The 26027-nt window shown below is 48.8% G+C and overlaps 1 protein-coding gene across 1 annotated transcript; it reads right to left on the reverse strand.

The window, feature by feature from the left end:
• Positions 1–21327: 21327 nt before the first annotated feature.
• Positions 21328–25654, reverse strand: RPS15A (ribosomal protein S15a). The gene is made up of 5 exons (XM_064725962.1): positions 25542–25654; positions 24354–24491; positions 24119–24198; positions 22592–22677; positions 21328–21463 (listed from the first exon to the last, which is right to left on the reverse strand). Exons 2-5 carry the CDS (start codon positions 24484–24486, stop codon positions 21370–21372), a joined length of 393 nt encoding a protein of 130 aa, XP_064582032.1. The 5' UTR covers positions 24487–24491; positions 25542–25654; the 3' UTR covers positions 21328–21369.
• Between the last annotated feature and the right edge of the window lie 373 nt (positions 25655–26027).

Genomic DNA, 26027 nt, shown 5'->3' on the forward strand with positions numbered 1-26027 from the left:
ATTGCACCTGTGTGCCTCTCATGCTAATGCATTGCACCTGTGTGCCCCTCATGGCTCATGCCCTGCACCTGTGTGCCCTCTGCTCCCTTTGGTGGTTGCTCAGTGATTACTCACCTGGGCACTCCATGGCTCGTTGCCGTCAATGCTGCTCACCTGCTTCTCACAGCTGTAGCCCATTGGGGATGAGGTTCAGCCACAGCCACATTCCCATCACCCCAAACTGTGTGCCCACAGCCACCAGGGCAGCCCAGGGTCTGTCACCAGCCTGAGACTGAGCTGCAGACAGGTGTCCCACCTCCCTCCAGCTGTCAAACTTCCCCAGTGACCTCCTGGGCAGCCCTCAGCCCGTCTCCTGCAGCACAGACAGGACCTGCTGTTCAGCTCAGTGCCCATGCTCCACCTGATAGCATAAACCTCTTTGTCTCAACCAATTAATTGTAGAGATACCACTCTGAGAACCAAAAAGAAAGTAATGACCAGCTTCCTAAAGTGACAAGCAAGCTACAATTTTTCTCTTCTGTACATAAAGATTGTTGTATTTTCAGCCCTGTGCAACTGAGCCTGTGCCTTGGCATTCACCATCATTCCTGCAAGTGGTTTCTCTACTTCACTGGCTCCTCTCAGACATATAATTGCTAATTCAGAAAATGCAGACTGCAAGCTTCACTTCTTCCCCTTTCCCTTGGTAGCACCACAAGTTTGGCCAGCTATGTGGCAAAAAATATACCTAAATACAGGTCAAAAAACAACATTGATTCTGGGTGATTTACTGGTTAAGCTTGAAGATAAACTCCAGTAGAAACTCGCTGTCTCTGGGAAAGTCTGAAAATTGAATCCCTTCTCCTGTGCACATTAATGACCTGGAACTGGCGCATGGGATCCCAGCAGTCTGTCCCATCCCAGCCTCAGGGCTTAGGTAATGTCTGAAAAGCATCTGCTCCACAGGAAGGGGAGTGTTCCCAGTGTGGTTTCAGTGCTTAGGTGACTATGTCACTGCAGAAATAGAGCTTGGCTGCCTCTGTGATGCCATCATTTATAAGTGGTTTAACCTAGTGCTGGGCTTTCTTTCCCAGTAGCTATGGACAATTCTAGCCTGGGTCCAGAGTCCCAAAGCTCTGGACAAGCACACTGAGCTCCTGGCTGGGAGTCAATCATCTTGGAGCAAGAGAACGAGTACAAATGGCTCAGAGTCAACACACAGGGGTAGAAAAAAGTAGGACATTTTACCATCCCCTACACTCACACAAACTGGACTGCACTAAGCAGGATTGGTCCACAGCCCAGAAAAAGTACTGGAAATATTGGCAATGACTCCAGTGTTTTTAAATCACTTTGGTGGTGAGTGAGAAACTCTAGCTGGGATCTCCTGCCCCTAGGAGATTTTATCTTGCATTTTATCTTCTGCTGCAACAATCAGCATCCTGCACAGACCACCCTTGTGCACACAGCTGACACTGCAGGCCCTGCTGCCACTCTGTAAATCTGCAGGCTCCAATGCTTGCTCCACACATCAGAATCTGGCCCAGCCTCTGTGTCTGGCAGGGAAATTTGCATTCAAAGGTTCTCCACACTAGTCATTTCTTCCTTTCTCAACATGCTCCAGTCTTCTAATTGCCTTGTTTGGATTCTCCTCTCATGCCTCAAATCTTCCTGATGGGAGTAAAATACACAGTAGATGACAACTTTCAAGTAATTTTCATGTCATGTCTGATAGCTGTGGTAGGAAGGTTATTGATACCGTTATTAATTCTTTCATTTCAATTTCCCCTATACATTTCTGCCCCCAGCAAACCCTCTCAGTACAAAATGATTTCCTGAACTGTTTCCAGCCTGTTCCTGATGTTGCTCTCAGAATGATCTGGAGACAGATAATACAGCTGTCATTTCTCAAGGCTCCACTGCCATGCTTTGATAAAACCCAAATTGTGGTTTTGATGGTGCCAGACTTTACAAGCCTATTAAGCTGTCTCTGCCAAGGATGGTTTTCCCTTTACATGTTCTGGGCTGACACAGGGTTTCCATGCTCTCCACAACATTTAACATCCCATCTCTGCCCAATCCTCTGCCTTTTTTTTTTTTTTTTTTTTTAAATCTGGTTGCCATTTTATCAGCAGACTCAAATGAGAATATCAGCACAGCCACAAGGAGCAATCACTTTGTTTGTCCTCAAGCAGGGTGTCAAGAACAAATATTTGCATTTAAACAGGAAAATATAAGCTATATATAAAAATAAAGATACCTGCCTTCTGGTTTGGATTTCTGTACCTTTTCCTCCTGCTGAAAGATCTCACATTCCCTCCTAAATCTCACAAGTCCCTCCTAAATCTGAGAAATCAGAAGCTCTGCATATGGCCAAGAGCTGCATTGAAATCCCAGCAGCTTTAGTGAGACTCAGACCCTGCAGACAGTGGAGATGTAGAACAGGTGGGAGGAACAAGACCTACATTTCATCCCAGCCCTGTTTGATTTCTTCAGACATTTACTGTTCTCATCTGCTAACTGGGTCTTGCAGGACATACCTGGCCTTCTCCATTCTCCCTAGATTTTGCTCACTGTAAAGGGGGCAGACACATCAATTTAACCTTTACTTAAACATCAGCTCCTGGGCATGCCACCCATCCTTCTGAGAGTTTCCAAGAGGCTCACCAATTCTTGCTGTAAGGTGCCAAATAAAAGAGAGTTTCTAGCAAAGGAAAATTATTCACCCAAAGCACAGGTGGCTCCCCTGACCCCAGCACAGCCTGCCCACAGCAGATGTTTGCTTTGAGCCACACTCTGCAGCTTTTCCCTGGAGGTGCCTGAAAAACCTCTCACACCCAAACCAAAGCCCAGCAGTGCCCTCGTGCTCCATGGTGGGTCTCAGACACAGCTCCCCCTCCTCATTCCCATCCCACCTTTCCCCCAAAGCCCAGCCAAAGGAGAGAGAGCAGCTCCTGTTCCCCCTTTGCTGAAACCCCTCCAAGCCTGAAGACATTTTCTAGCTGGGAATTTTCTAACACTGACAAACACCAATTCTGTTGCAAGGCAAATTGCTGTGGAATGGAGGCCACAGGGAGAACTTGCCCATTTCCAGGAGTGCCAGACAGCAGCCCTGGTGAAAAGCAGCAGCCTGGCAGGCTGTGCCATGCCCATGAGAGCCACACACCCCAGCTCCAGCCAGCCCTGCTGTGCTGTCTGCAGAGGTGGGCTCAGGCATTGCTGGATTTCCTCTGCAGAGTACAACACAAGGCTTTAGATTTGGGATCCAAAAATTCAATGTTTTCTTTACAAGACAGAAAACAAGGATTCAGAGAAGAAAGGTCTCTGCAATGCTGTGTCATTTTTGCATGACTGAAGAGCCAGGCAGCATTACAGAAGAACCTGGAGAACCATTCCTGCAGACAGACATAAGGAATTTAATGTGTCTGAGTAAAACAAAGGCACAACTCAACTGATACTCACCAGTGCTTGCACAGGGAAGAGCCAAGAGTGAGCTTCAGCAAATAGGGCCTGATGGGCAGAAAAGAAATCCAGCTTTGAAATAAAAGTTTATTTCCCAGCACTGAGAATAATTAAACCATGGCTTCCCTGGGGAAGTGGCAGACTAGGAAGTGTTTCCCTCCTATCCTTTGGTCTGTTTCACCTATCCTGCACATCCAAGCATGCCAAACAGACATTGTGCTCTGGTCCCATCCCACATGGCCTGGCCCAGGGCTGAGGGCTTACCTGGGTCCTGCAGTGAAACAACAATCTTAAGCCCAGGAGCACCTTCCCTAGGCATTGCTTTGCTCCCACTGCCCTGGCTGAGCCAGGGGGAACCTGGGGACCTCCAGGCTTGGAGCTCCTGAGCTTTTACACTCACAGACACATCCTGTTTGGGGTTTTCAGAACTATAGGCTATGCTGAATAAAAAGTTATATCCAAGCACTAATGAGTGAAGCACACGACAGATTGCAGCTCCCTCAGCCATTCCACCACTCTCTCCTTCCTTAGGACTCTCTCATTAGGTGCACTCTCTGGAAGTGGCTGTGGTCCCAGGGATGCTGGGCTTTGCTGTCTTTCCTCATAAAAGGGTCATCTCCCAAAGGTCATATTCCAGCCAAAAGCCTCCAGAATGACAGCCCAGCACAGAGAGGTGATGTCCCCTGCCAGCAGCACACAGCCTGTGAGCTGAGCACACCTGCAAGTCTGCCCCAGCTCTGCACTGAAAGCAAAAGGCTGGGACTCTGCACTGGCACAAGGGAGGACAGACAGACACAGCCATCTGTGCCATCTGCTGCTAGACCACTTAGATCATCCCCAAAATGTGCCTGCATCATGGAACTGGCTCATTTTCCCAAACACTGAGGCAGTGTCTGCACTGGAATGTGCTTCCCAAGTGCACTGCTAGGGCACCCAGCACAAGTTTGTACTCTGAATAGCAAGACCAGAGTTGCCTTCAATGCAAGAGTCAGGCAACACAGTTCACTTCAAATTCTTCCCTTCCAAACTCCTTAGACCCCTGAAAGAGCCAGAAAAAAATGGGGGACAATATTGCTTGTTCAACTGTTTTTCCATTAGATCCAAGAGACTGCTCCAACTAGGTAAGAGCTGAGCCACAATTACACTTTCTCCTAAATCACTGATTTCCCACTAACTGCTTTAGGATTGCAAGAACATCAGGTTAAGAAGCAGTAATTTTCCATCATGAAGAGATGAGGTCATATCTGCCTATTCTGCTTTAGATTTTCCAGTGCAGGAGTGAGCTGTTGCTTTTTATGCATTGCCTTTCAAGCATACTGTAAGTTGTTTTCTAACGAGCTGGAACATCCTGCTTGATGGCATCTCTGTTTAAATTGTTATTTTCCTCCAGCTGGGTCAGGGCTTTCTGACTGACACAATGAGAAAAGCACAGACATTTTCCATGATTTATATATTACAAAGGCTGGAGTGTCCACGCTGGCAGATGCAGCACTCTGGCATCCACCCTTATTCCAACCAGTTGCTTCCCCTTTCTCCCAAGAAGGGGATATTCCCCTTTCTCCCTTCAGCTTCAGGAGAGCAGAACCAGGCACATGATGGTGTATGTCATTTTTCTGTCTGGCCCACTATTGTATTTGCTGGGAAATGCCTTGACGAAGGCAGGAATGATGAGTCTGACTCCATGTTTTCAGAAGGCTCATTTATTACTTTATAATATTATATTAAAGAATACTATACTATATTATACTAAATACAATATAGTATAGTATACTATACTATACTATATTTATATAATATAATAGAATAAAGAATTTCTAATTCTGTTATAAAGAATACAGAAAGGACACTTACTAAGATGCTAAAAAGATAATAATGAAAACTCGTGACTCTTTCCAGAGTCCTGACACAGCTTGGCACTGATTGGCCAAAGAGTGAAAACAACTCACAGCAGAACCCAATGAAACAATCACCTGTGGGTAAACAATCTCCAAACACATTCCACATGAGCAAAACAGAGGAGAAGTAAATGAGATAAGAAATGTTTTCTTTTTCTCTTAGGCCTCTGGGCTTCCCAGGAGAAAAATCCTTTTTTCAGAGGATGTGAATGCCACAGCCCAGCCCAGAGTGTGACAAAGAGCCCAGTCTGGCCCTGGGCAGCAGCAGCAGCACGTGCAGCAGGTGCCCTGCACAAAGGTGTCTGTGCCAGCAGCCACCAGCGTGTGACACAGCCAGGCTGCTGCCAGCTGAGCTCACCTGTCACAGCGCTCAGATCCTCAGCCAGCACTTGGCCAATTTGCAGTTATTTGCTTTCACAGTGTCTCTTGCTTGACAACAAACCTACCCCTGCTGCAGGGTTTCACAAACAGCCATGCAGGGCTTTTACCTTCAAAGGAAATTCCCACTGAGGCCACTGCTTCCGCTCCACTGCTCTTCCTGCACCGGCACCAGGTGTCCACCCTCCCCAGCAGGCACAGAGCAGCAGATGTGTGCCAGAGCACATTGCACAATTTGTTAGATCAAGGCTAGAAAAAGCAATAATAAGCCTGTCTCACGGATAAGCAGACCCGTTTAATTACAGGTGTGCTCTGACAGAAAGAATTTGCCATTCAAGCCCTTCATGGCACTCTCCCAAAAATAGACAAGGACCCCGAAAACATCAAAAACATTTCCTCACATCACCTTTGCTGGGTGAAACAAAATCCATTTTACAGAGAGGAACATGAAATGAGGTGTCTGCCTACAGAAATCCATGGCACACACAGAATTTACCATCTCTCATGTCACAGCAGCAGAGCCCTTGTTGGAAAGTGAGGCCTCCCATCACAGCTGGGCAACTCATTTATGCCATGTGCAACATTCTACCTAAAATGTCACACTGTTTTATTAAGGTCTTGCTGTTGTGCTTGATTTATCACCAATAAAAACAGAGTAGAGGTGATTCCTGCCTTCTTTCCACCCTCCTGGCCTGCCTTCAGATTATTCAGTAACTTGACTGCAGAATGCACAATCCTTTCTCTGTTGGACTGGTTCTTGCTTTACTGGATACACCAAAGATGGCAAAAAATACCAACTGCATGGTAAAGATGTCTCTATCAAGTTGCACCAAGGGAGTTTTAGGTTCAACATTAGAAAAAAATCTCTTCACTGAAAGAGTTGTCAAGCATTGGAACAGAATGTCCATGAAAATGGCACAGTCACCATCCTGGAGTTATTTAAAAGATGTGTGGGAGATATGGTTTAATGGCAGTGCTGGGTTAATGGTTGGACTCAATTATCTTAAAGATTCTGTCCAATTATCTAAAAGATTCTACTACTCTAAAATTCTGTCCCAGCAAACCACAGGAAAGCTCTGCCCCTTCAGTCACAGAGAGCTGTGAGAAGGCAGTGGAGCCACCATCACTCAAGCAATGTAGATTTTATCTGCCCTGCAATTCCCACTGTCCATCCCAGGCAGCCCAGAGCAAAACGTCAGCCAGAAATGGAAAAGGGGATATCTTGGAAAAGGGATAACAGCACAATTACATTAAACACCAAAAAAAATCCTGCAGGGAATGAGCAGCCTGAACAGGAGCAAGCTCTCCAGGGGCAGCAAGGCTCTGAGGGTGCACACAGAACAGCAAGGCACAGCTCAGCAAGAGTGTGGTCTCCTCTCACCCTGACTTTGATGAGGTGCTCAAAAAAATGGCAAAATTGGAATTTGGGTCCACTTGAAAGTCAAAGGACAGCTATAAGATAGAGCAGTGCTTCAGCTGGTATTTAGGGGCTGGCTTGTGCTCCCACTCTTAAATCATTGAGCAAAGAGCTCAACAAATGCACTCCTGGACACTCTGCTTGTGGTCAGACATTATTTGGTGGCCACTGCCACCTCGTGGCACTGTCATCTGCAGAGGGGCCCAGTAAAGGATCCTTCACCCTGTCACTCAGCCATGAGCAACACTGCAAAAACCAAGGAGCTCTCTGGGCTGCACAGTGGCATAGGAGCAAGAAGAGACCAGACTGTGTAGTTTTCCCCAGCTGGAACACCCTTGCAAAACATCCTCTGCCTAATTCCAGGCCAGGACTTTGATGCCTGTGCCTGTCCAGACATTTTTACCAGTACTACAGAACAAAGCAGGTTCTGCTGCCTTAAAAGCACACTTTGTAACTAAGATTTTTTTACCTGTGGTACAGTTGCCCTTTAAAAAAGGGAAATTTAACATTTACAAGAAGAATAAGGCCTGGAGAGACACGAAGTTTTCAGTCCTGATGCATGCTGAGAAAATGCAACACCTGTACCACTAGAGAACTTGTTCAGGGTGTATTGGGCAGCATCTCCTGTAGATAAGGTGCTGTTGGCATTGTCCCAGGTGTCCTTGCTGTCTCAGAAGTTCACTCAGCACATATTTGGTGGGAGCTGATGCAGAGCACTGTTTTCATGGTCTGCACACAGTCCTTTGGGCAAGAGTCACCACAAGTTAACCCAGACAGAACAGCAGCACAAAACATTTCCTCTAGGGGCAAATAAAACCTTTTCCAACCTTCCCCTCCACAGCCCAACAACATAGCAAAGTTTTTGTAAAAATGTGGATGAAACATGCAAGTTATATCCTTGAAGATGCAGCAGCCACCCTCAGATGCCCAGCAGAAACCAGCCTGACCATGTCTTGTTTTCCCCTGCCGGGTTATGTGGGAGGGCACACACACAGAGCAGGTACCCCTGTAATTATCACTTTCATCTGCCCAGCCCCAGCTCCTGGGGAAATGGCAGCAAAACACCTCCTTTTGCTGCTGTGGGACCCCTGGCCACTGCCTGCAGTGACATTCACTCCTGTGGTCCCTCTCACTGTAGGCTGACTCCCAAAGCCTTTTCGTTTTGGAACATGTCAAGTAAATGGAAACACTGACAGGGAGAGTAATTTAAGCATCCAGAATCCAAACTACTGGCACACACAGGAGCACATACTGATATCCTAAGGAACTGCAGCCAATCTGAAGAACAATGGGCAATTTTCCTCTGTCTCCTGCTCTTTTTATGGCTCATACTACCTGTCATAAGTAGCTACTAAGGAGCCCATACCACAGCATGGCAGAGAGGAGGGGGAAACCCAAAGTATTCTACAAAATATTCTCCCTCAAATCCTGCCCATCAAAGGGAATTTAATCTCCAGCTGTCTAACATTTTAAAAATATCAAGTAAAATTGTGAGAGTAGACTGCGAAATGCTGGGCTTTGCCATTATCCTCACTGCTGAGGGAAACGTTTTTGATGGGGTGACCTTTGCATGGAGCTGTGTTCAAACTGAAATGCATTCTGCAGACCACGAAAAAAAGCTGCTCCTTTTGACAGCTGAACTCAATACATAAGAACTATTTAAGAGAAGCTGCTTTACAAGCAGTGGGTGGCAGATGACAATTAGGTTTTTTCTTCTGTTATGGTACTGGGGGGTATGGGAAATTATCACCATTAGTCACAGTGTGCTTGATGCAACAACAAAGAGGGACCAGGCTCTCTCTGTCTCCTTTCCCATGTTTTATTTTCCCTGTGTAGCTGCACACATTGTCTTTATTCCTCCCTACATGCACACACACACTCATTCTTCAGTCTGCTCCCAATTTTGTCTGTCTTTGCTTTAATTCAACCCTAAATATGTTACACATTTAAATATTTAAATATGCCAAATGCAAATCTGACCAGCTTCCTGAGCTGTTGGAAGCGTTTTGCTTTGGTCCTTGAAGATCAGGATAAAAAAGTTGAATCCAAGCAAGACAGGGATTAAAAGAGGAGGGGAGGAAAAAGAGAAGAGCAAGGAAGAGAGGGGGGACAGCACAGATCCTCCAGCAGCACTCAGCTACAGGGACAGCATGAGTGGGACAGGAAATGGGGAGATGGGACAGGGGGAATGGGGGAGATGGGACAGAGAATGGGGGAGATGGGACAGAGAATGGGGAGATGGGACAGGGGGAATGGGGGAGATGGGACAGAGGGAATGAAGGAGCTCCAGCTAGGCAGGGCTGGGGGGTCCTGTCTGCAGCCCCTTAAACCTTGTGTAGGCCCGGAGCTGTGCTCAGCCCATCCTCCTCAGGGGCACTGAGGGCCTCCAGAGGTGCCTGGCCCATCTGAGCCCCCAGGCTGGGCTCAGCACCAGCAGAGCAGCCTGGAAAGGGCAAAGACCCCAAAATCCCTGGGAGAGGGGCCCAGTGTCCCCTCAGCCACAGGCAGATGTAGCCCAGGAAGGAACAGCAAACCCAAGCGCTTCTTGGCTACAGAAAGAAAGGCCATTTTCATGGTTTTGGAAGCACCATCCCATGTGGGGATCCCCAGAGCATCACCTGCCTCTGTGAAGAGCTGCTCATGGCTCTCATCTGCCTCACAGCTGGGCCTGGAAGCACCAGAAATGCCAGGCTGGGCTCAGGGACACCAGTGAACACCAGTAATGCCCAGCTGGGCTCAGGGACACCAGTGAACACCAGTAAAACCCAGCTGAGTCTTCCATCACTCCCCCTCACCCCCAGTGGCCCCAGCAGCATGGGCCCTGCTCTGCGCTGCCATTCTCACCAGGAGAAGCTGCAACCCTCCCTTGCTGTGTTCCCAGCTTGTATCAGCACTGCATGGTGTGCTGCACTGGATTTGGGGACACTTCCTGAGCACCAGACAATGGCCTGGACTATGTGGCACCTTTTTGCTAAGAAAAGGACTAATTTCAGAAAACTATGTGCAGTAAAGTGACTTTTTCCCTCAGCTTGGCACATCAGGCTGAGGGGGCAGAGGCCATGAGGGCTGCAAGCCCGAGTTCAGCACAGGCCTGAGGGTGCTGTGGGAGACACACACAAAGGCATTTATTGAGCACATTCCCATCAGGCAAGAGAGTACACAAAAGGGCAAGAAAAACTAATAAAAAAATCCCATCAAGAAGTTATTTGGCCATAAATGAACATCAGGGTGGCAGCATCAGATATGATGGCTCTCAAATACTTTCCTTTCCCCTGAAGGTCAGGCAGCCCTTTAATAAAATTTGAGAATCACAGCTGTAAAGTCTGCTCCTGCCTCTATTCTTTGCCTGCAGAGAGAATATATATGCATGAGTCTGTATTTCTGATAGCTGGGGCTAAGGAAAACTCCAAAGATCTTCAAAAAAGGATAAAAACATCCTTTGTCATACAGCAGCTCCCAAGCCATGATTTTGCTAGAAAATAGGCAGAGTTGTATGAAAAGCTACGCAGAGCACACAAAAGGCAACAAACAAAAGTGAGTGAATTCAGGACACGGCTGAATCATTTTAATATCAGCTGAAGCTTTGAAAATGTGATTAACATATAGTTAGGAGACACTTCTCCTTTGCATCTAAAAATACCATGGCAGCTCTGGAAGAGAGCAGCCACCAGCAGAGCAGGAGTTGCATAATCCTCCCTCAGCCATTGTCTGCAGGGAGCAAAAGGGCCCCAGGTGCTTCCTTGGTGTTGTGGAAATAGCAGCCAGTTAATTTGGCAGTTTGATTTTTATGACACTTAGCATAACAAACACATCAAGGTCAGCCTGGAATAGTCAAAAGACATTCATATTCACACCAGACACTGACATCCTTTGATAAAAGGCCGTGCATCTCCTGTAGCACTTAAAAATTAAGGAGGAAACAGCATGAGGAGCCCAGGTTTGTGGCTCTGATTTGCATATATCCCACCTTGCAGGGACAATAAGGAGGCCATGGCTGCTCTGAGGTATCAGCCCAGCTGGCAGTGCTGCCTCTCTGGGCCAGCAGAAACCTTCCCTTCCACTGCTGGAGCCCTGCAAGGGGCCTGGCCTGCACAGCCCTAAATGTGGGAGATTGCTGAGGAAGGACAGCTCAGCTCAAGGCAGATCTCAGGCAGGAGTCAGGATCAGCCCTTGCCCTTCAGACAGAAGAAATTCCTTTATCCTTCACACTGGGAGCCAAAGACAAGCACCTGGATGTCCCCCAGGATGCAAGGGAACCCTGAGACCCTGATCTTTCCCTGTGCCCCCTCTGTGCCCTCCCAGCTGAGCACTGGCACAGCCCCAGCCCTGCTGCTCCCCACACCCCCTGTGCCTCCCACAGGATCTGGGTGCAGTTCTGGGCAGCCAGCTGGTTTCACTCAAGGCAGTTCCATGCTTTTCATTGTGTTTTTAATTTTCACTTCACTGAGATTCACTCCCACGACCACGTTTTCTGGCTTCTTCCAGTTTCTGTCCTTTATTTTTACTGCTGGAGTCAGAGATGATTATCTCCAAGAAAGAGATTTCAGCTGTGTTATATTGATGGTAAGTGCTGTTTTTCCTGCTCTGTCTGATTTTCCATGCAAGATGCTTTTGGTGTAGCTTTAGCTGCTGCAGATTGTTTGCCACGTCTGGGAGTTTCCCTTTCCTGCTGTGCAAGGTGCCAGCATTCCTACAGGAGGGATTGCAGTATCTGAAGCCCCAGAGGAGCAATCTGCTCGCTTGGAGAGGGGCACAGGAACAAATGCAGGCTGCTCAGTTGGAGAGGAGCACAGAACCCCCATAAATCCAGGCTGCTCTGGGACACCATGCCCTCCCCAGGTGGTTTCCTGGTGTCCCCAAGCACCTCTGTGTGTGTCCCAGGCAGGAGGGACCTTCCTGTGCCACGCACAGGACAGCCAGGGGACCACAGCTCCCAGCAGGACCCTGTCCCAGTGCTGGGGTACAGGCGGGGACACCTCCATCCTTGACAGCACAAAATAACCAATCCAATACAAGATACAAATCTTACAGCATTTACATACAGCTTAGAATAATCATTACATTACCATACTGTGTTACATTTTACACCCTAAAAACTACTCTTTAGACCCCTTCTGCTAAGCTAACAAAGTCTGCTCTGATCTTTGGACCTGTCTGCAAGCAGAGGGTATTGTTTCATCAAAAAGAGATTGCTTTCAGCTGGTCACACCATTGTTTTCTAGTTGTTCAGTAGCTAAAGTATCTCAAAGCTTGCTTTCATTTCAATCTCCCTTATAGTTTCTACATTCTCAAAATCTTTTGCCAAGCAATCATATTTATAAGGCTTTCCTGTTTCATCTTCCCCAACACTCCACCCCACTGGGAAAATGCCCAGGCAGCAGGGACACACTGCTGAAGGCCAGGACTGAAGGCACTGATGCCACCCAAAGTCACCATGAGCTGGACCTGACCAAGGCCATCCTCCTAGAGCATCATTTTCTCCATCCCAGGGGGGTTATTGAGCTGCCATACAGATCTCCAGCTCTGACTAAGCATCTTCCTCCTCCTTTCAGTCAGAGATGGCCTCCCCACCTCTCCAGCAGCACTCTGTGTTAGCCTTGCCCACCCTTCTTTCCCAGCACCACTGTTGGGTGCTCATGCTCCAGAGCACTCAGGTGCTCCCCAGCCACCCTTCACAGGTGAAATCTCCTTCCCCAGCCACCTTTCACAGGTGAGAGCTGCTCCACAGCCACCTTTCACAGGGGAAAGCTGCTCCCCAGCCACCTTTCAGAGCCTCCAGCAGTGGAAGTCCCTCCCTGCTCTGTCCTAGCCCTGGCACAGAAGCAGTGCCAGGAGCTCTCTCACATCCCTGCACTGGCACAGCTGGGAGAGCAGCCCTGTAAGGGAAGCACAAGCAGGAAAGCAGTGTCCCCACCTTGTCACAGGTCACCAGCAGCCACCAAAGGTCCAGCCAGGCTCCCTCAGCTGTCACACTGCCCTTGCTCTGCAGGGGACACTCTGTGACTCCAGCCAAGCCAGCACTGTAACCTTTCCCTCCCTGGCAAAACCAAAGCCAGCAGGACTGTGCCCAGAGCAGACCCTCACAGCATCCCCCAGGCTTGGGAAATAATCTTTGTCAGGGCAGTGCAACAGAGGAAGTGCTACTGAAAGTTGCTGCTGCCTCAGCATTTTTATTTTCAATCAAAGCAGCATTTTTTATTTTTGTGTAATAGTTTTTCCCCCTTTGGCATTTTCATTAAAAGACCAACAGGAAAAAAATTCCTCAACAATCCCAGAGTGGAAGTTATAAGCAGCCTGACACCTGGTAATGTGATATTTCAAGCTCTGGTCTGGCACTTTTATGGTATTTCTGAACCAAGCACTCAATCAAGTGGGCTTAAAACAGAAAGTTTGTTACTCCCAGGTTTTTCATCTCACATTTCAGCAATGGAAGAATACAGTACAATAAGGCAGGGAAATACCTAGCAAGTAAATACTTTTACCACAGTATAATTATTCCCCTCCACAAAAAGACCTGTGAGGTGGCTCCTGAGACAGTGCTCAGCACTCACAGCCCACCTGAGAGCACCTTGGCTTCTTATTTGAAATGCCTCTAAGGAAACAGGGCTCTAGCAGTCCCTTTGTCTGTCCACCCTGCTGTCTCCCCTTCCCCAAGCAGCTGTGCAATCCACCAGACACCTTCACTCCAGGCTGGAGCAGGACAGCAGAGGTCCAGTACTGTCCATATCCATGCATTCTGACATTAAAATGCAGAAGAGAGGAGAAATTGCTGTTTCAAAGCAACACAAAGGTGATGCCCACTGAACCACTCACATGCCAGATTTGTCTGGAAGCTCTTGCAAGGAGCTCCAAGAGCTCTTGCAAGCTCTTCCCTGTGCTGGCTGGCAGTGTCTGCCCAGCACAGACTCCCAGCAAAGCTTTCCCTCCCTCCTTGCTCCAGGATCTTGGGGAGGGAGGATATGGCAGCAGCACTGTCTGATGCCCTCACTGAACTGCTCAATGTTTTTTAAATCCCTGCAGGGTGAGAAGTCCATGGGGGTGAGAAATGCCAAACCTGTGGAAGGAGAAGGGGCAGGGCAGCCAGACCCTGGCACAGGGAGCACCCCCAGCACCAGCACCAGCAACAGGGCAGCAGGACAAGGCTGAGGCTCCCAGGAGCAGGAGGGAGGGTAACCTGCACATCCCAGCAGCCAACCCTATCCCCACCTGGCTCCTGAGGAGACAAGAAAGCCTTCACCCAGTCACCCTCACACCTGGGGCTGATTCCTGTGAGATAATCAGAATGTTTCCCAATGCAGGCACAGTTCCAGCTGAGCCTGCTGGCTGTGATCTCCCTGCCAGGAGCCCTGGGGAGGTGGCAGGGGCTGCTTTATCCTTGTAGGAGCCCTGCAGCACCCAAAGGGGAGCAGAGCCCCCAGGGGCAGGCACTGAGGGGGACAGGAGCCAGCTGTGCTGCTCTGCCTTCTGTCCTGTGTCACCACATTTCCCTTCACAGAGAAAAGCAAGGCACAGTTCTTCCCAAGAATATTTCTGGGATTCACATTCTCCGAACCTCAGAGAAAGGAAAAACAATTCTTTACATTTGCTGTGCCTGTGTTTGTGCCAAAGTAGAATGCAGTATGGAGATTGTTTATCCACAGTGATGCTGTTTTGTCTTCTTGGCCTGTCAGGGCCTATCTCTGTGTGTGTGTGTCGGGACTGTCGCTGACGGTCATGAGATTCTGGGCAGGGTGTGCAGAGTTGAGTGCTTGGCAGATTCAGTTTAGATGTAATGTAATATAGTACAGAATAATATAGTATAATAAAGTAATTAATTAGCCTTCTGATAAGATGGAGTCAGATGCATCATTCTCTCCCCCTTGTGAGGGGTGAAAATATCCACGATAGTCCTGCCTGCCACAGCAAGGGAAGGTTTGCCCAAAGAACAAGGTGCGAAGTGTCACAGACATCTTTTATGAAAAATCCTTTCCTTAGGATTTTTTCTCCTGAGAAGCTGAGAGGCCTCAGGAACAAAATGTAAACAATGGTTATCTGCTGCTGTGGAATGCAACAGGTGCATCTGTGATTGGTCTCATGTGGTTGTTTCTGATTAATGGCCAATCACAGTCAGCTGGCTTGGACTCTCTCCGAGACAGAAGCCATTGTTATGATTCTTTCTTTTTCTATTCTTAGCCAGCCTTCTGATGAAATCCTTTCTTCTATTTTTTTAGTATAGTTTTAATATAATATATATCATAAAATAATAAATCAAGCCTTCTGAAACATGGAGTCAGATCCTTGTCTCTTCCCTCATCCTCAGACCCCTGTGAACACCGTCACAGGCAAGGTTTGCCCAAAGCTCAGGGAGGGACGGTTTGCCCAAAGCAAAGGGAGGGAAGGTTTGCCCCAAGCACAGCCATGCCTGGGCCCCTCTCTCAGTGCCACAGCAGCTGGCACCACCCAAACACCAGAGCTAATTGCAGACACAGCAGAATCATCTGCATTCTGCCCAAAACAAGGCATTGTTATTTTTATGCACGCACACACAGACACAAGTAAAGAACCCTTCTCGTTTCAAGCTGTGCTATTATGCTAACTACAGAGAAATAAATATGCCACACTGTAGCTAATAAGTGTCATTCACATCAGTATTTATTCCAAACATGTTTCCCCCATCACGTCTGTTCTGCCTGGAACTGCTCATCACTAAGGAGGAGACCTTTATTTCTAGTGATTTAAGCAGACAGGAGAGAGTTAGCAATTAAAGCACACTTTTGTACAGTTTAATTCTTTTTATTTCAGCTATCAGGGAGCGTTATGTGCTATCTCTGTATCTATTTCTGGAGCCACCACCTACCAGCAATGGCTTTGTAATTCAGCAATTTGCAAGATGGGCTCTCTGGCCTGGGGCTGGGGCTGGCTCCTGACGTGCCATGGGCTTGTGGCTCTCAGCCCCACATTCTGCTCCATAGGACAGGCTCTCTCTCAGGGAAATGGACTCAGAATCATTTTTGTTCATGCTCAGATCCCTTCCTGCACTCCAGCACCTCTCTCTCAGCCCATGCCTGGGTAGGTGGTGGCTGCAGGTGGCTGCTGTCCCTGCAGCTGTCCCAGGAGCTGTCCCAGCCACACTGGGAGCTGCCAGCAGCCCAGCACAGATCCAGGCACCTCTGGCTCTTCCCTTCAGGGATTATTTCTCTGCTCATCAAAGGCTGGCAAGGACTGAATGTCATTCAATAAAAGTATTTCAGAGCTAAAAATAGTCTCCTGATTTTTGCTTCCTTCCCAGAGCAAACACCTGCCTGCAGATGAAGTCAGTGGTCCTATGCACACCTCTCCTCTTTCCCCTGATGTAACACACACTGCACAAGGCTTCACATAAAACCCCAACTCCTGCTGCCTGAGCTGGACTATAAACTGGAAATAGAACCAGAAATCACCACCAGTCATGGAAATCAAGCAAGGCTTTGGCTTCTGCCCAAGAGGGACAGACCCATGAGCCCATCCTGGACAGAGCACAGGTCCCAGCAGGAACACCACAGGTGTGCAGTCAGCTCTGACACCCACGGCCTCCCCAGTGAGGTGAACATGGTTTCAAACATGAGGAGGGCAGGTGATAACTGAGGGGCTAATGCTGCTGCCCTAAGGAAGGAACCCCAGGGACTGAAGGAGGGCCAGAGCTGATTTCCTGCCCACACAGACATGGGGATCACGTGCTGAGGATCCTGTTGTGCAAGAATACACCTGGGCATGTTACTGCAAGTGAGGAGACAAGCACTCATGTGCATTGCAGAGGAGTAGGGAGAAAAGGAAAAAATAACCTTTAATTTCTCCCCTTTTTTTTTATTCTTATGGTTAAAGGCCTGATTTGTAAAGATACCAAAAACCTAAAGTTGTCATTGATGTTCCTGGGCTTTGCTTTGTAAACTGGCACAAAGAGCAGTGGACCAAACAGAAACTGAGCTCCATCCATGAACTCAGACAGTGCCCAGAGGTGGCTGCAGCTGCAGCTTCTCTCTAACCTCATCCATCACCTACTCTTCCCCTACTCCCAGATATAATCCTTGCCCCTTCCTGCCTACAGCCTGGTCCAGCTGAAAGCAGAGTTAACTTGCATCAGTGGAAGACAAGAATGGCTGTGCCACGTTTCTTCCCCACAAATGAAGGGGCCAATCCCACTCTAATCTAATGGGGAGCTGAAGATGGAGGAGTGCTGCACATACACATTTCTATCCAGGATCACATACCAAGTATTTCAGTACTTTTGTCTTTTTCATATTTTCTTACATTAAGGCAAGAGAGACATCTAGAGATGGCAGGCAGGGGATTGCAAGCTCCTGGAGAAAGAGTTTGCTGGAGAATGTGTAGCATGGTTTGTTCACAGAGTGAGAACAATAAATCAAGTGAATTAAATATGAAAAAATCAACACCTAGTCATAAATTATAAAAGTCCAAGAGGAAATAGCAATGGATTACAGAGTGGCAGGAATGCTCTCTATTTCCATGGCCCTCACACTGAATTATCCCCAGTCTGTTAAAAAAGCAGTCTGAAAGGGGAGGGAGGGGGTCACATACCCTGCTAGAGCACCTTGTCCAAAAGCAGACAATGCCACAGCAATGTACACACAATGATTAATTCAGCACCAGCAGATAAAAGCCTGGATAAAATGTAAATAAAACCAGACTAGGAACTTGAATCCTGCCCCAGCACAAATGCACCAACAGCATCAGTGTCCCAACTCCATCACATGCCTGATCAGATGGGCTGTCCTGAGGATGAGGATAATCCCAGCCCATTACTGCATTAATGACACAAGAGCAGCACCTGAGCAGAGAAAACATCAGAGGCATGAACAAGAATGGAGGCCACCAGCCTCTGCACCCTCCGACTTCACTAGAACAGTTCCCCAGACCAAACTGTGGTTAAATCCACCCAGATATTTACTGAGAGATGGATACTTACATTAATAGGCAGTAAGACATAGCTTTGTCTTTAATCTAAATTAGCTAAATAACATTAGACAAAAGGATGAGGAGGAAAAGGTGCATATCCAGTCACACACCAGGCTCCTGAGCCTGCTGCAGTATTTTGCAGATCCACACTTATTCTCACCTCCAATATTACCTTAAAGTAGGCTCAAAGCATCAAGGACAGAGAAAACTCTGTGGACCAGGGCACAGCACGCAGGATCCTCCTCTCCATCTCCAGTGACTGAGGTCGGCTGCTGCCCTCTGCTGACACCTCCTCAGGCACCAGTAAATCAGTGTTGGGATCCGCAGCAGGCAGCCTGTTTGAGCATCCTTCATCCTCTTCTTTAGCCACGGCACGAGGAGTGGGGGCACCCCAAAATACTGATCTGACTGCAAGGTGAGAATGGGCTGTACCTCACAGAGGCATCACCAACGCTCCCCCAGCTGCATCCAATTTACTCATTTTCACATCCAAATTCAGTTCTGACCCATTGTGCCCCTGGGGCTGCGCTGTGATGCTGACACGTGGCTGTGAGCAGGGGACAGCAGGAAGGGGCTGCAGGCAGGGCAGCTCCAGCACGGGCTCAGGGTGAGCTCTGGGCTGCTCCAGGCATGGACAGAGGGCTCAGATGGGTGTGCAGGGCACAGAGGTGACACCATCACCTTCGGTGTTAGACCACAGGGGACCCGGGGCAGCCCAGGGCAAAGCTGGTAACTCAGGGAATTCCTCAGGGATTCCCACCCTGCCCTGTCCCTCAGCTCCTCCATCCTGATGTTCCCTCTGCCCACAGGTAGCAAACCCCTTCTCTGAACTCTCACCTGCCCCTGATCACCTGTTGCAATCCACACTGCACCTTCAGCTTTGCACATTTCCCCTCCCATCTCTAGCAATCCTTTTCTTACCCAAAATGCTTTTACCTACAGACTGCTTGCCCAAGGCATATAAATGCCCTCAGCCCACTGAACATCACTGAGTTTAAAAAAATTACCCCACTTTCAGATTTTAAACATATCTGGGAGTAAGAATTCCTGCAAACCCATTTAAAGCTGTTGTGTTGTCATCTCTCCTGTCAGCTCCCAAGGCCACCTTCCAGAGTTCATGGCTCTCAGCCAGCAGCAAAGCTCTCAGCAGTGAGGGTCAAGCTCAGAGATCATCTCATGAACCCCAGTCAGCCATATCAGCCTCCACATGTGGTAAGCCTGGATGCAGTCATTTTTGTAGATATGCTGTGGAAAAGGTGCTTCTGCTGCTGCTTCCTTTCCTCCAAGTCATTCCTGTTACATCACAGCTCTAATTTCCATTTAATAAGTCTATAAAAGTCACTGGGCTGGCTGCTGGAATAAATTTACAGTTCATTCCCAATTGATCTGTCAACTGAGAACATCAGAAATTGTTACCTCAGGAGTCTCTGTGGGAGCAAAGGACACACAGCTAAGCTAGGTCAGGAAAACTGCCATGTATGTCCTGTGTAAAACTGATTTAAAACAAATGTCAAACTAGCAGGAAACTTGCCATAGTTAATTCATCCAAAGGAAGCTTTGAAACTGTCATTGGCCTTCTTCTACTAGGTATGAGAAACATGTTCTATTCTAGACTTGAGAAAATCAAGATTTAATAAAAAGAATAGTGAATCTTGATACAATCTTCAGGGTTACTCTGAGCAAGTACAAAATCTGAGCTGTCAGTGCCTGGTACTGCAGAATGAAACCCATTAAGGATTGGAAAAACCCCACATGTCACTAAATAGCTCCATTTGACAACAAAATGAGGGCTGAAACAGACTCTTGACTTTGTAACTACTCTAATTCAGTGTACAGACCTGCAGCTGAGCAGATTTGTGTCCAGCCAAACTGAGAACCAGTGATGCCATTTGAATGTTTTGTCTCCAGTCCATCAGAGCTGTGACCCAGCAGCTAGACCAGCTTCATCCTGTGCCCCTGCTCTTCTCAGCCAGGCTCAGGTCAGGGTGCTGCTGCCACCACATCCCCTGTGAGCACTCTCAGAGCTCTGCTGGCCCTTCCCTTCCTCAGGAAGCACCAACCACATCAGTGACACTGCATCATCTGCCCAGAGTGAAAACCTTCTGCTTAACAGTATCACCTTGTCCTTTTCTCCATAAAGAGTAACAGACTGAACCAAGAGAGGTTACAGAGTTATCGAGCTCAGACCCAGGGCCTGAAGAGCCCCTTCCATGGCAAGGTCTGTGATGAAGTATCACCTTCAAGGCAGGACACTTCCAGCCCAAGCAACTGTACATGGAGGGCATGGGGATGTATCACCAAGCAGGAAAACTTGGGTTCCACCTGTTTGTATCAGAATCACAAATTTCACCAGCTTGTTTAGAGTGTGATGAAACACTTGCTACATCTCCAAAGGCTCCCTCCTGGTAGGACTGACTCCAAACCAAGTGAAACAAGGCAGGGCAGTTCCAGCTGCTGTTGAAGGACAATGCCATCACCCCAGCTTGCTGCCCATCCTCTACAAAGTTGTACTGCTCCATGCAGTGCCTTGAAACACATCTGATTTCTCTGCATCAAGGACACTGTGCTGTCATGTGCCTGAAGAAAACACCAACTCATTCAATACTAAATATTCCCTACCTGTAGGTTCAGACAACCTTATTCCCTCGCTCTGAAAATGTAAAGAAATCTCATTTCTTTGTGCCAACATACAAAGCAGCTGCACTGCAACTACTCTACCCAAAATTTTGGGGTTTCAAAACACTTTCAAAGAAGAAATCTGAAGGAAAAGAATAATTCACCTCCCAACCTCAGTTACTCCTTTCACCATATGATGTGGAACAAGTTTGTGATCTGAAATCAAAACTCCAACCATTTTAATTATTCCAGAATACCACATCCCACAACTTTTTTAACCATAAACAGGAAATACCTTCTGGCAAGGCTATTTCTATTACTGAGGCAAAAGGTGAAACTCTAGAATCACACACAGGTAACTAACTGCAGACACATGTACTGAACACCTGGGAGGTGAGCCCAGGCAGGACAGCTGGGATGAGCATTAGTTTAGCATGAGAGCTCCCCTGTACAGTGACCCCAAAATGCCACTCCAGTGGTAACTTTCACATTATATCATTAACAGAAACAGAATTGTGACCAGGGATGGTGTGGTACCCAAACATCATCTGAAGTGAAGCTGGACCTCCAGCACTACTGAAGAGCTGTTACAAGCACTGTCACAGGCAGTGTTTGAAGTCATTGAAATACCCACTGGAAACACCAGAGTCCATTTGAACAATTTATTAGTATCCTCTTTTTTTACAAGTTTTAGAAAAAGAATCCCAGGATTTTGCCTCCTGTGTGTTTTCGTCTCGCCTCCTCATGGTCCATGATGCCAGCTGAGGTTGTCAGGACAATATACCTGCCAAGAGAGAGCAAATGTTCAGGTTATCTCCTTGCTCCAGGCTGCTGCAGAGCTGAGAGCACCACCTCCATCTGTGTCACAAGCAGCAGGGCCTGTTCCTGTAACAGGCCCAGCACAGTGAGCCTGATTACCAACAGTGCACAGCAGCTCCCCTCATGAGCACAGCCCTGCAGCACACACAGGACACTGACAGACTGTGGTCCCCAACTATTTGCCTCTTCCCCTGCACATTCCCACTGGGCACTCCCTGTCCAGCTGCTGGACAGATTTCTAGCCCAACTCCACTTCTATCCTCCACAGATGCTGCTGCAGGCACAGGTGCCACAGTGCCAGAGCTCCTCACCTGGGATCTCTGCCTGGTGCAGGGCAGGATCTGCACCTGCAGCAGCTGCCACTGCTAAAGCCAACATCTGCAGTACCAACACACCTCACCCACAGCCCCAGGTCTGAGAACCTCCTGTCCCACCACTGAAAATGCTCTTAAAGCTCCCAATGACAACACAGAGTAGCTACACAGGGCCAGCAGAAGCACGAGTTACTGCTGGAGCTTTAAGAACAGAAACAGCACAGAACTGTTTTAATCAATCCTTCCTTTGATGGGACAGACTGGCTGAGGCCCTGGAGACTCCTCCAGCTCTGCCATCCTGGTGCACTGGGAATTACAGCTCTCAATTCCACACACTTTGTGAAGAAAAGGTACATTGCATAATAGTAAGATTTCCTGTGTTCTGGAGGTTTGTTTAACAGAGACTCCAAGTTCCTCATCACTTCATATCTGACTAACTTGCACACAGGACATGTGAATTCAAGTAGTACAATTTACTTTCACTGACCTGGTAACTTACATAACTCCTCCATTTAGTAACAGCCATTCACAAAACCAAAACAAATATGAGAAAAGTCCTACTTTCCATTAAACTGTGAAATGGTCAGACAAGGATTTTACCAAAGCCAAACAAACAGATCCTTGCTTAGCAGTACCCCTGTAAAACTGGTTTAAAAGGGCATTTATATGGAGGATGGATTTTGACACTGGAATTTAACTCCAGGCTGTCAGAGGAAAAGCTGCCAGGTGAGTGTAACATTTTTACACACAACACACATTTGACCCTTCCTCGTACTCACCCAAACTGACGGGAAGGCAGCAGGTTGTTCTGCCACTTTTCCAAATCCTTCAGCTGCACATCAAATCTGGGACTGATTACACCACACTGTAAGAAAGAGAGGATTCCATTACAAACTGAAGAACTTTATGGATTTGCAGCTGTGTGATCCCAGCTCCCTGCCTGCAGGACCTCACCAAGTGCTGTCACACACACTCTGTGACACCAGGACCTCACACCCAGCAATTCCACTCCCATTCCTGCCTCAGCCTCACTCCTCCTCCTCACCTGCACAGCCTAAACTGCTGCTGAAGCCACACAACCCACATGATGCCCACACCTGGGGGGAGCACTAAAGCATGCTGTAACATCAGCAGCATTCCTGGGATTGCTCAGGGATATTCCACCTCTAACCATCATACACAGTTAGCAAAAAAAAAAAAAAAATTCACACAGATTTTAACCAGGAAGAAATTAACATGTAACTGGAATTTTCAAGGTAATTGTATCACTGACCAAGACCACCAGCACCACCCCCAGTTACCTCACTGGCTCAAATCATCTTAACAACTATCCAACCCTAAACCAGAAGCACACCTTCCTGCACTATGCACATTTCTGAACTAAACAATTGTTCCCTTAGTGCAGTGATTGGGAGAAACATTATATCCATGAGCCTGGAAGATCCATATCATCCTGGAAGAGTTCAAGGAACACTACCCTCAAACCTGACCCACATCACTTTTATTACAGACACATAACACTGTGTCTACTGTAATTACTGTAACTACTGCAGTAATTTGGGGGTGTCAGCATTATCTGCCTTATACACTCTGCAATTTTCACATGGCATCATGAGGACAGCCCCCAACATATTCTGACCAAGAAATATCTTTTATTTCTTTACTGAAGAGCCAACTCTCACTGGAAGAGCACAGCTGTAAACAATGATGCACAGCAAGTCACACAGAACCACACAGCTCAGTAGTTTGAGACATAAGCATTTAAGAATTTCCAAAACACACACAAATGCCTCACACGCCCCAGGAACCTCACAGGCACCAATTACTGTAACATTCAACTTCTCCTCACTGCAAGCAAAGCCCACCTGGCAGCAGGAGAAAGATTTGTCTTCTCCACATCTGCAGCTATCAAACATCAACTGGAAACCAACTCAGCCCCTATCTCTAAGACAAGTCTTCCAGACAGCTTAAATACCAAATAAAGTGAGAAAGCACCACATGGCCAGAAAGCCTTTGAACAGAGAGAAGTACACAGCACTTGCAAGCAGACTTCCCTGAGAGCATATCTTACACAGTCAGAGTTTAAAAGAAATGTAATTAGTGACCCATACCACTTTGAATCCAGACAAGTTAACCACCCTTTTAACTGATAACATCCATGCTGCTCTTCTTTATATGGATTCAACAAATACCACCTCCTTTACAGCAAGTTCTTTTTAAAATGGAGCAGACAAACATAAATTTTTTAAAAAAAGTTTTATTTAAACACTTCTTTAGAGAACTGAGTTCAGGAAGACAAATCCTACCTTGTTGAGTCTGCCTGTGAGGTTGACAACAATCTTCCCAGCTCTGTGATCATCAATTATCTCGAATTCACCAATGTAACCTGCAGGAGACCAGCAGACAGAGACACACACAGCACTTAGCTACAATAACACATCTATTTAACTGTGTTACACGAAGCTACTTCAAGCACCTCGATTTCCATCTTTTACCCCAGCAGCACCCTCGGGGAGCCGGGGGAGCAGGGCAGGCACTCACCGTGCTTCATCATGACGGTGAGGAAGCGGACGATCACCTTGGAGCACGGCCGGATGAGCACCTGGCGCTTGCCGCGCTTCTCTGCGTTGTTGATGCTTTTGAGAGCATCGGCCAGCACGTTCATCCGCACCATGGTGCCTGCAGGGACGGCAGCAGTTACTGCACCGGCTCCTCGGCACGGGAACGCCGAGCAGCGCTCCTGCCAGGGCTGATTTTACATCGAAAACATCCAACACTGACAGAAAGTTGTACTAAACCTTGAAAAGCAGTCTCAAGCTAAAGAAGCGATCACACGCTCAACTGTGATCAAGAAGAGTCGCCACTACCATAACACGTCAGGAAACCTGACACGGTTAAATGTGGCTCTATCAAAGCACACACACGATTTCAAAAGCGCCATCCAGACAGCTGTCAGCAGTGTGACAGCTCCACAGGTAAATCAGTTTGCCCTTAAAACCCAATTAACACCCAACTGCACAGTACCGATCCTGTGCAATAACTAGATCCATACGTGGCATTAAATCAACAGATGCTGCTCGGCTCACTGATGTGCAAAAACCCTGCAGGATGCACAAACACACGCCTCGCAAAGGAAGCCCGGCAGCAGCTCTCAGATACTCGCGAGAAGGAGCCCGGCGGGAATGACTTGGCACGGCCACGCTCCGACAGAGCCGGGCCGCTGTCCCCGAGCTGTCCCTGGCCGGACACCGGGGCAGCTCCTGTGGCACACGGGGACTTTCACCACCGGGACACCAGCACCACGCAGCCAACTCCCGCCCCCGGTGAGAGCCCCCAGCCCCCCGCGCCGGGGCGGCCTCCTCCCGGGCCCGACCGCGCCCGCTGCCCGCGCTCCGCTCCCTCCGCCCGGCCCCTCAGCGCACCGGCTCCGCGGCTGCCCCGCGCCCGGCCCGGCCCAGCTCCGCACAGCTCCGGCCCGGGCCCGGCCGCCGCTCCCGCTTCCCGCCGCGCATCGCTTCAGAGCGCGGAGCCACGGGCGGGAGGAGCCGCCCCCCACCCCGCGTTCCGGAGGCTCCGGACGGCGCCAGGGCCGGTGCCGGCGGCTCAAACCGGGCCAGGCGGGTGGCGCGGTGCCCCCTGCCCGCGGCGGCGCGGCCGGGGCGGGTGCGGGGCGCGGATGGCGGCGGGACGGGGCGGATGCTGCGCGCCCGCGGCTCCGGCCCCACTCACCGAGAGCGCGATGGCGGAAAAGGAAGAGCCCGGGCCGCGCGGGCTGATGGGAGGGCCAGCGGCGGGCGGAGATATCGCGAGATTTCGCCCCTCGAGCCTGGCCCTCCCCATTGGCTGAGACTGTGCGCCGCACTTCCGGAGCGACGCCGCCGCCCGGCTGCCATGGGAACGGGGACGCTTCGCTCGTGTACGGCGGCCCGCGAGGGACAAAAAGCTGCGCTCCGCCGGGCAGAGTGCGCATCGGAGCCCTCGGGCCGGGACAGGGGAGCGGGGACACCGCGACAACGGGGACACGGGGCTGCGGTGAGCACAGCCCCCGCCGATGCATGGGCTGTGTCCGTACTGAGCTCGCACTCCAAAGGGGCACAAGGCACTTGCACTGTGCCAGCAGTCGGGCAGCACCCAAGCCGGGGTCAGCACATTCTCCACAGCTGGGGACACCGCGCCGTGTCACCGCCCGGCTGCTCACACCCAGGGTCTCCCCAC

This window comes from Zonotrichia leucophrys, chromosome 14, assembly GCF_028769735.1.
Source record: "Zonotrichia leucophrys gambelii isolate GWCS_2022_RI chromosome 14, RI_Zleu_2.0, whole genome shotgun sequence".
Classification (NCBI taxonomy): Eukaryota; Metazoa; Chordata; class Aves; order Passeriformes; family Passerellidae; genus Zonotrichia; species Zonotrichia leucophrys.

Coding starts and splice junctions, on each gene's coding strand:
- RPS15A (XM_064725962.1), bottom strand. CDS start 24,486: ATGGTGCGGATGAACGTGCTGGCCGATGCTCTCAAAAGCATCAACAAC. Junction 24,199..24,353: donor CACCGTCATGATGAAGCACG/GTGAGTGCCTGC, acceptor GGTCTCCTGCAG/GTTACATTGGTGAATTCGAG. Junction 21,464..22,591: donor CTGCCTTCCCGTCAGTTTGG/GTGAGTACGAGG, acceptor CTCTCTTGGCAG/GTATATTGTCCTGACAACCT.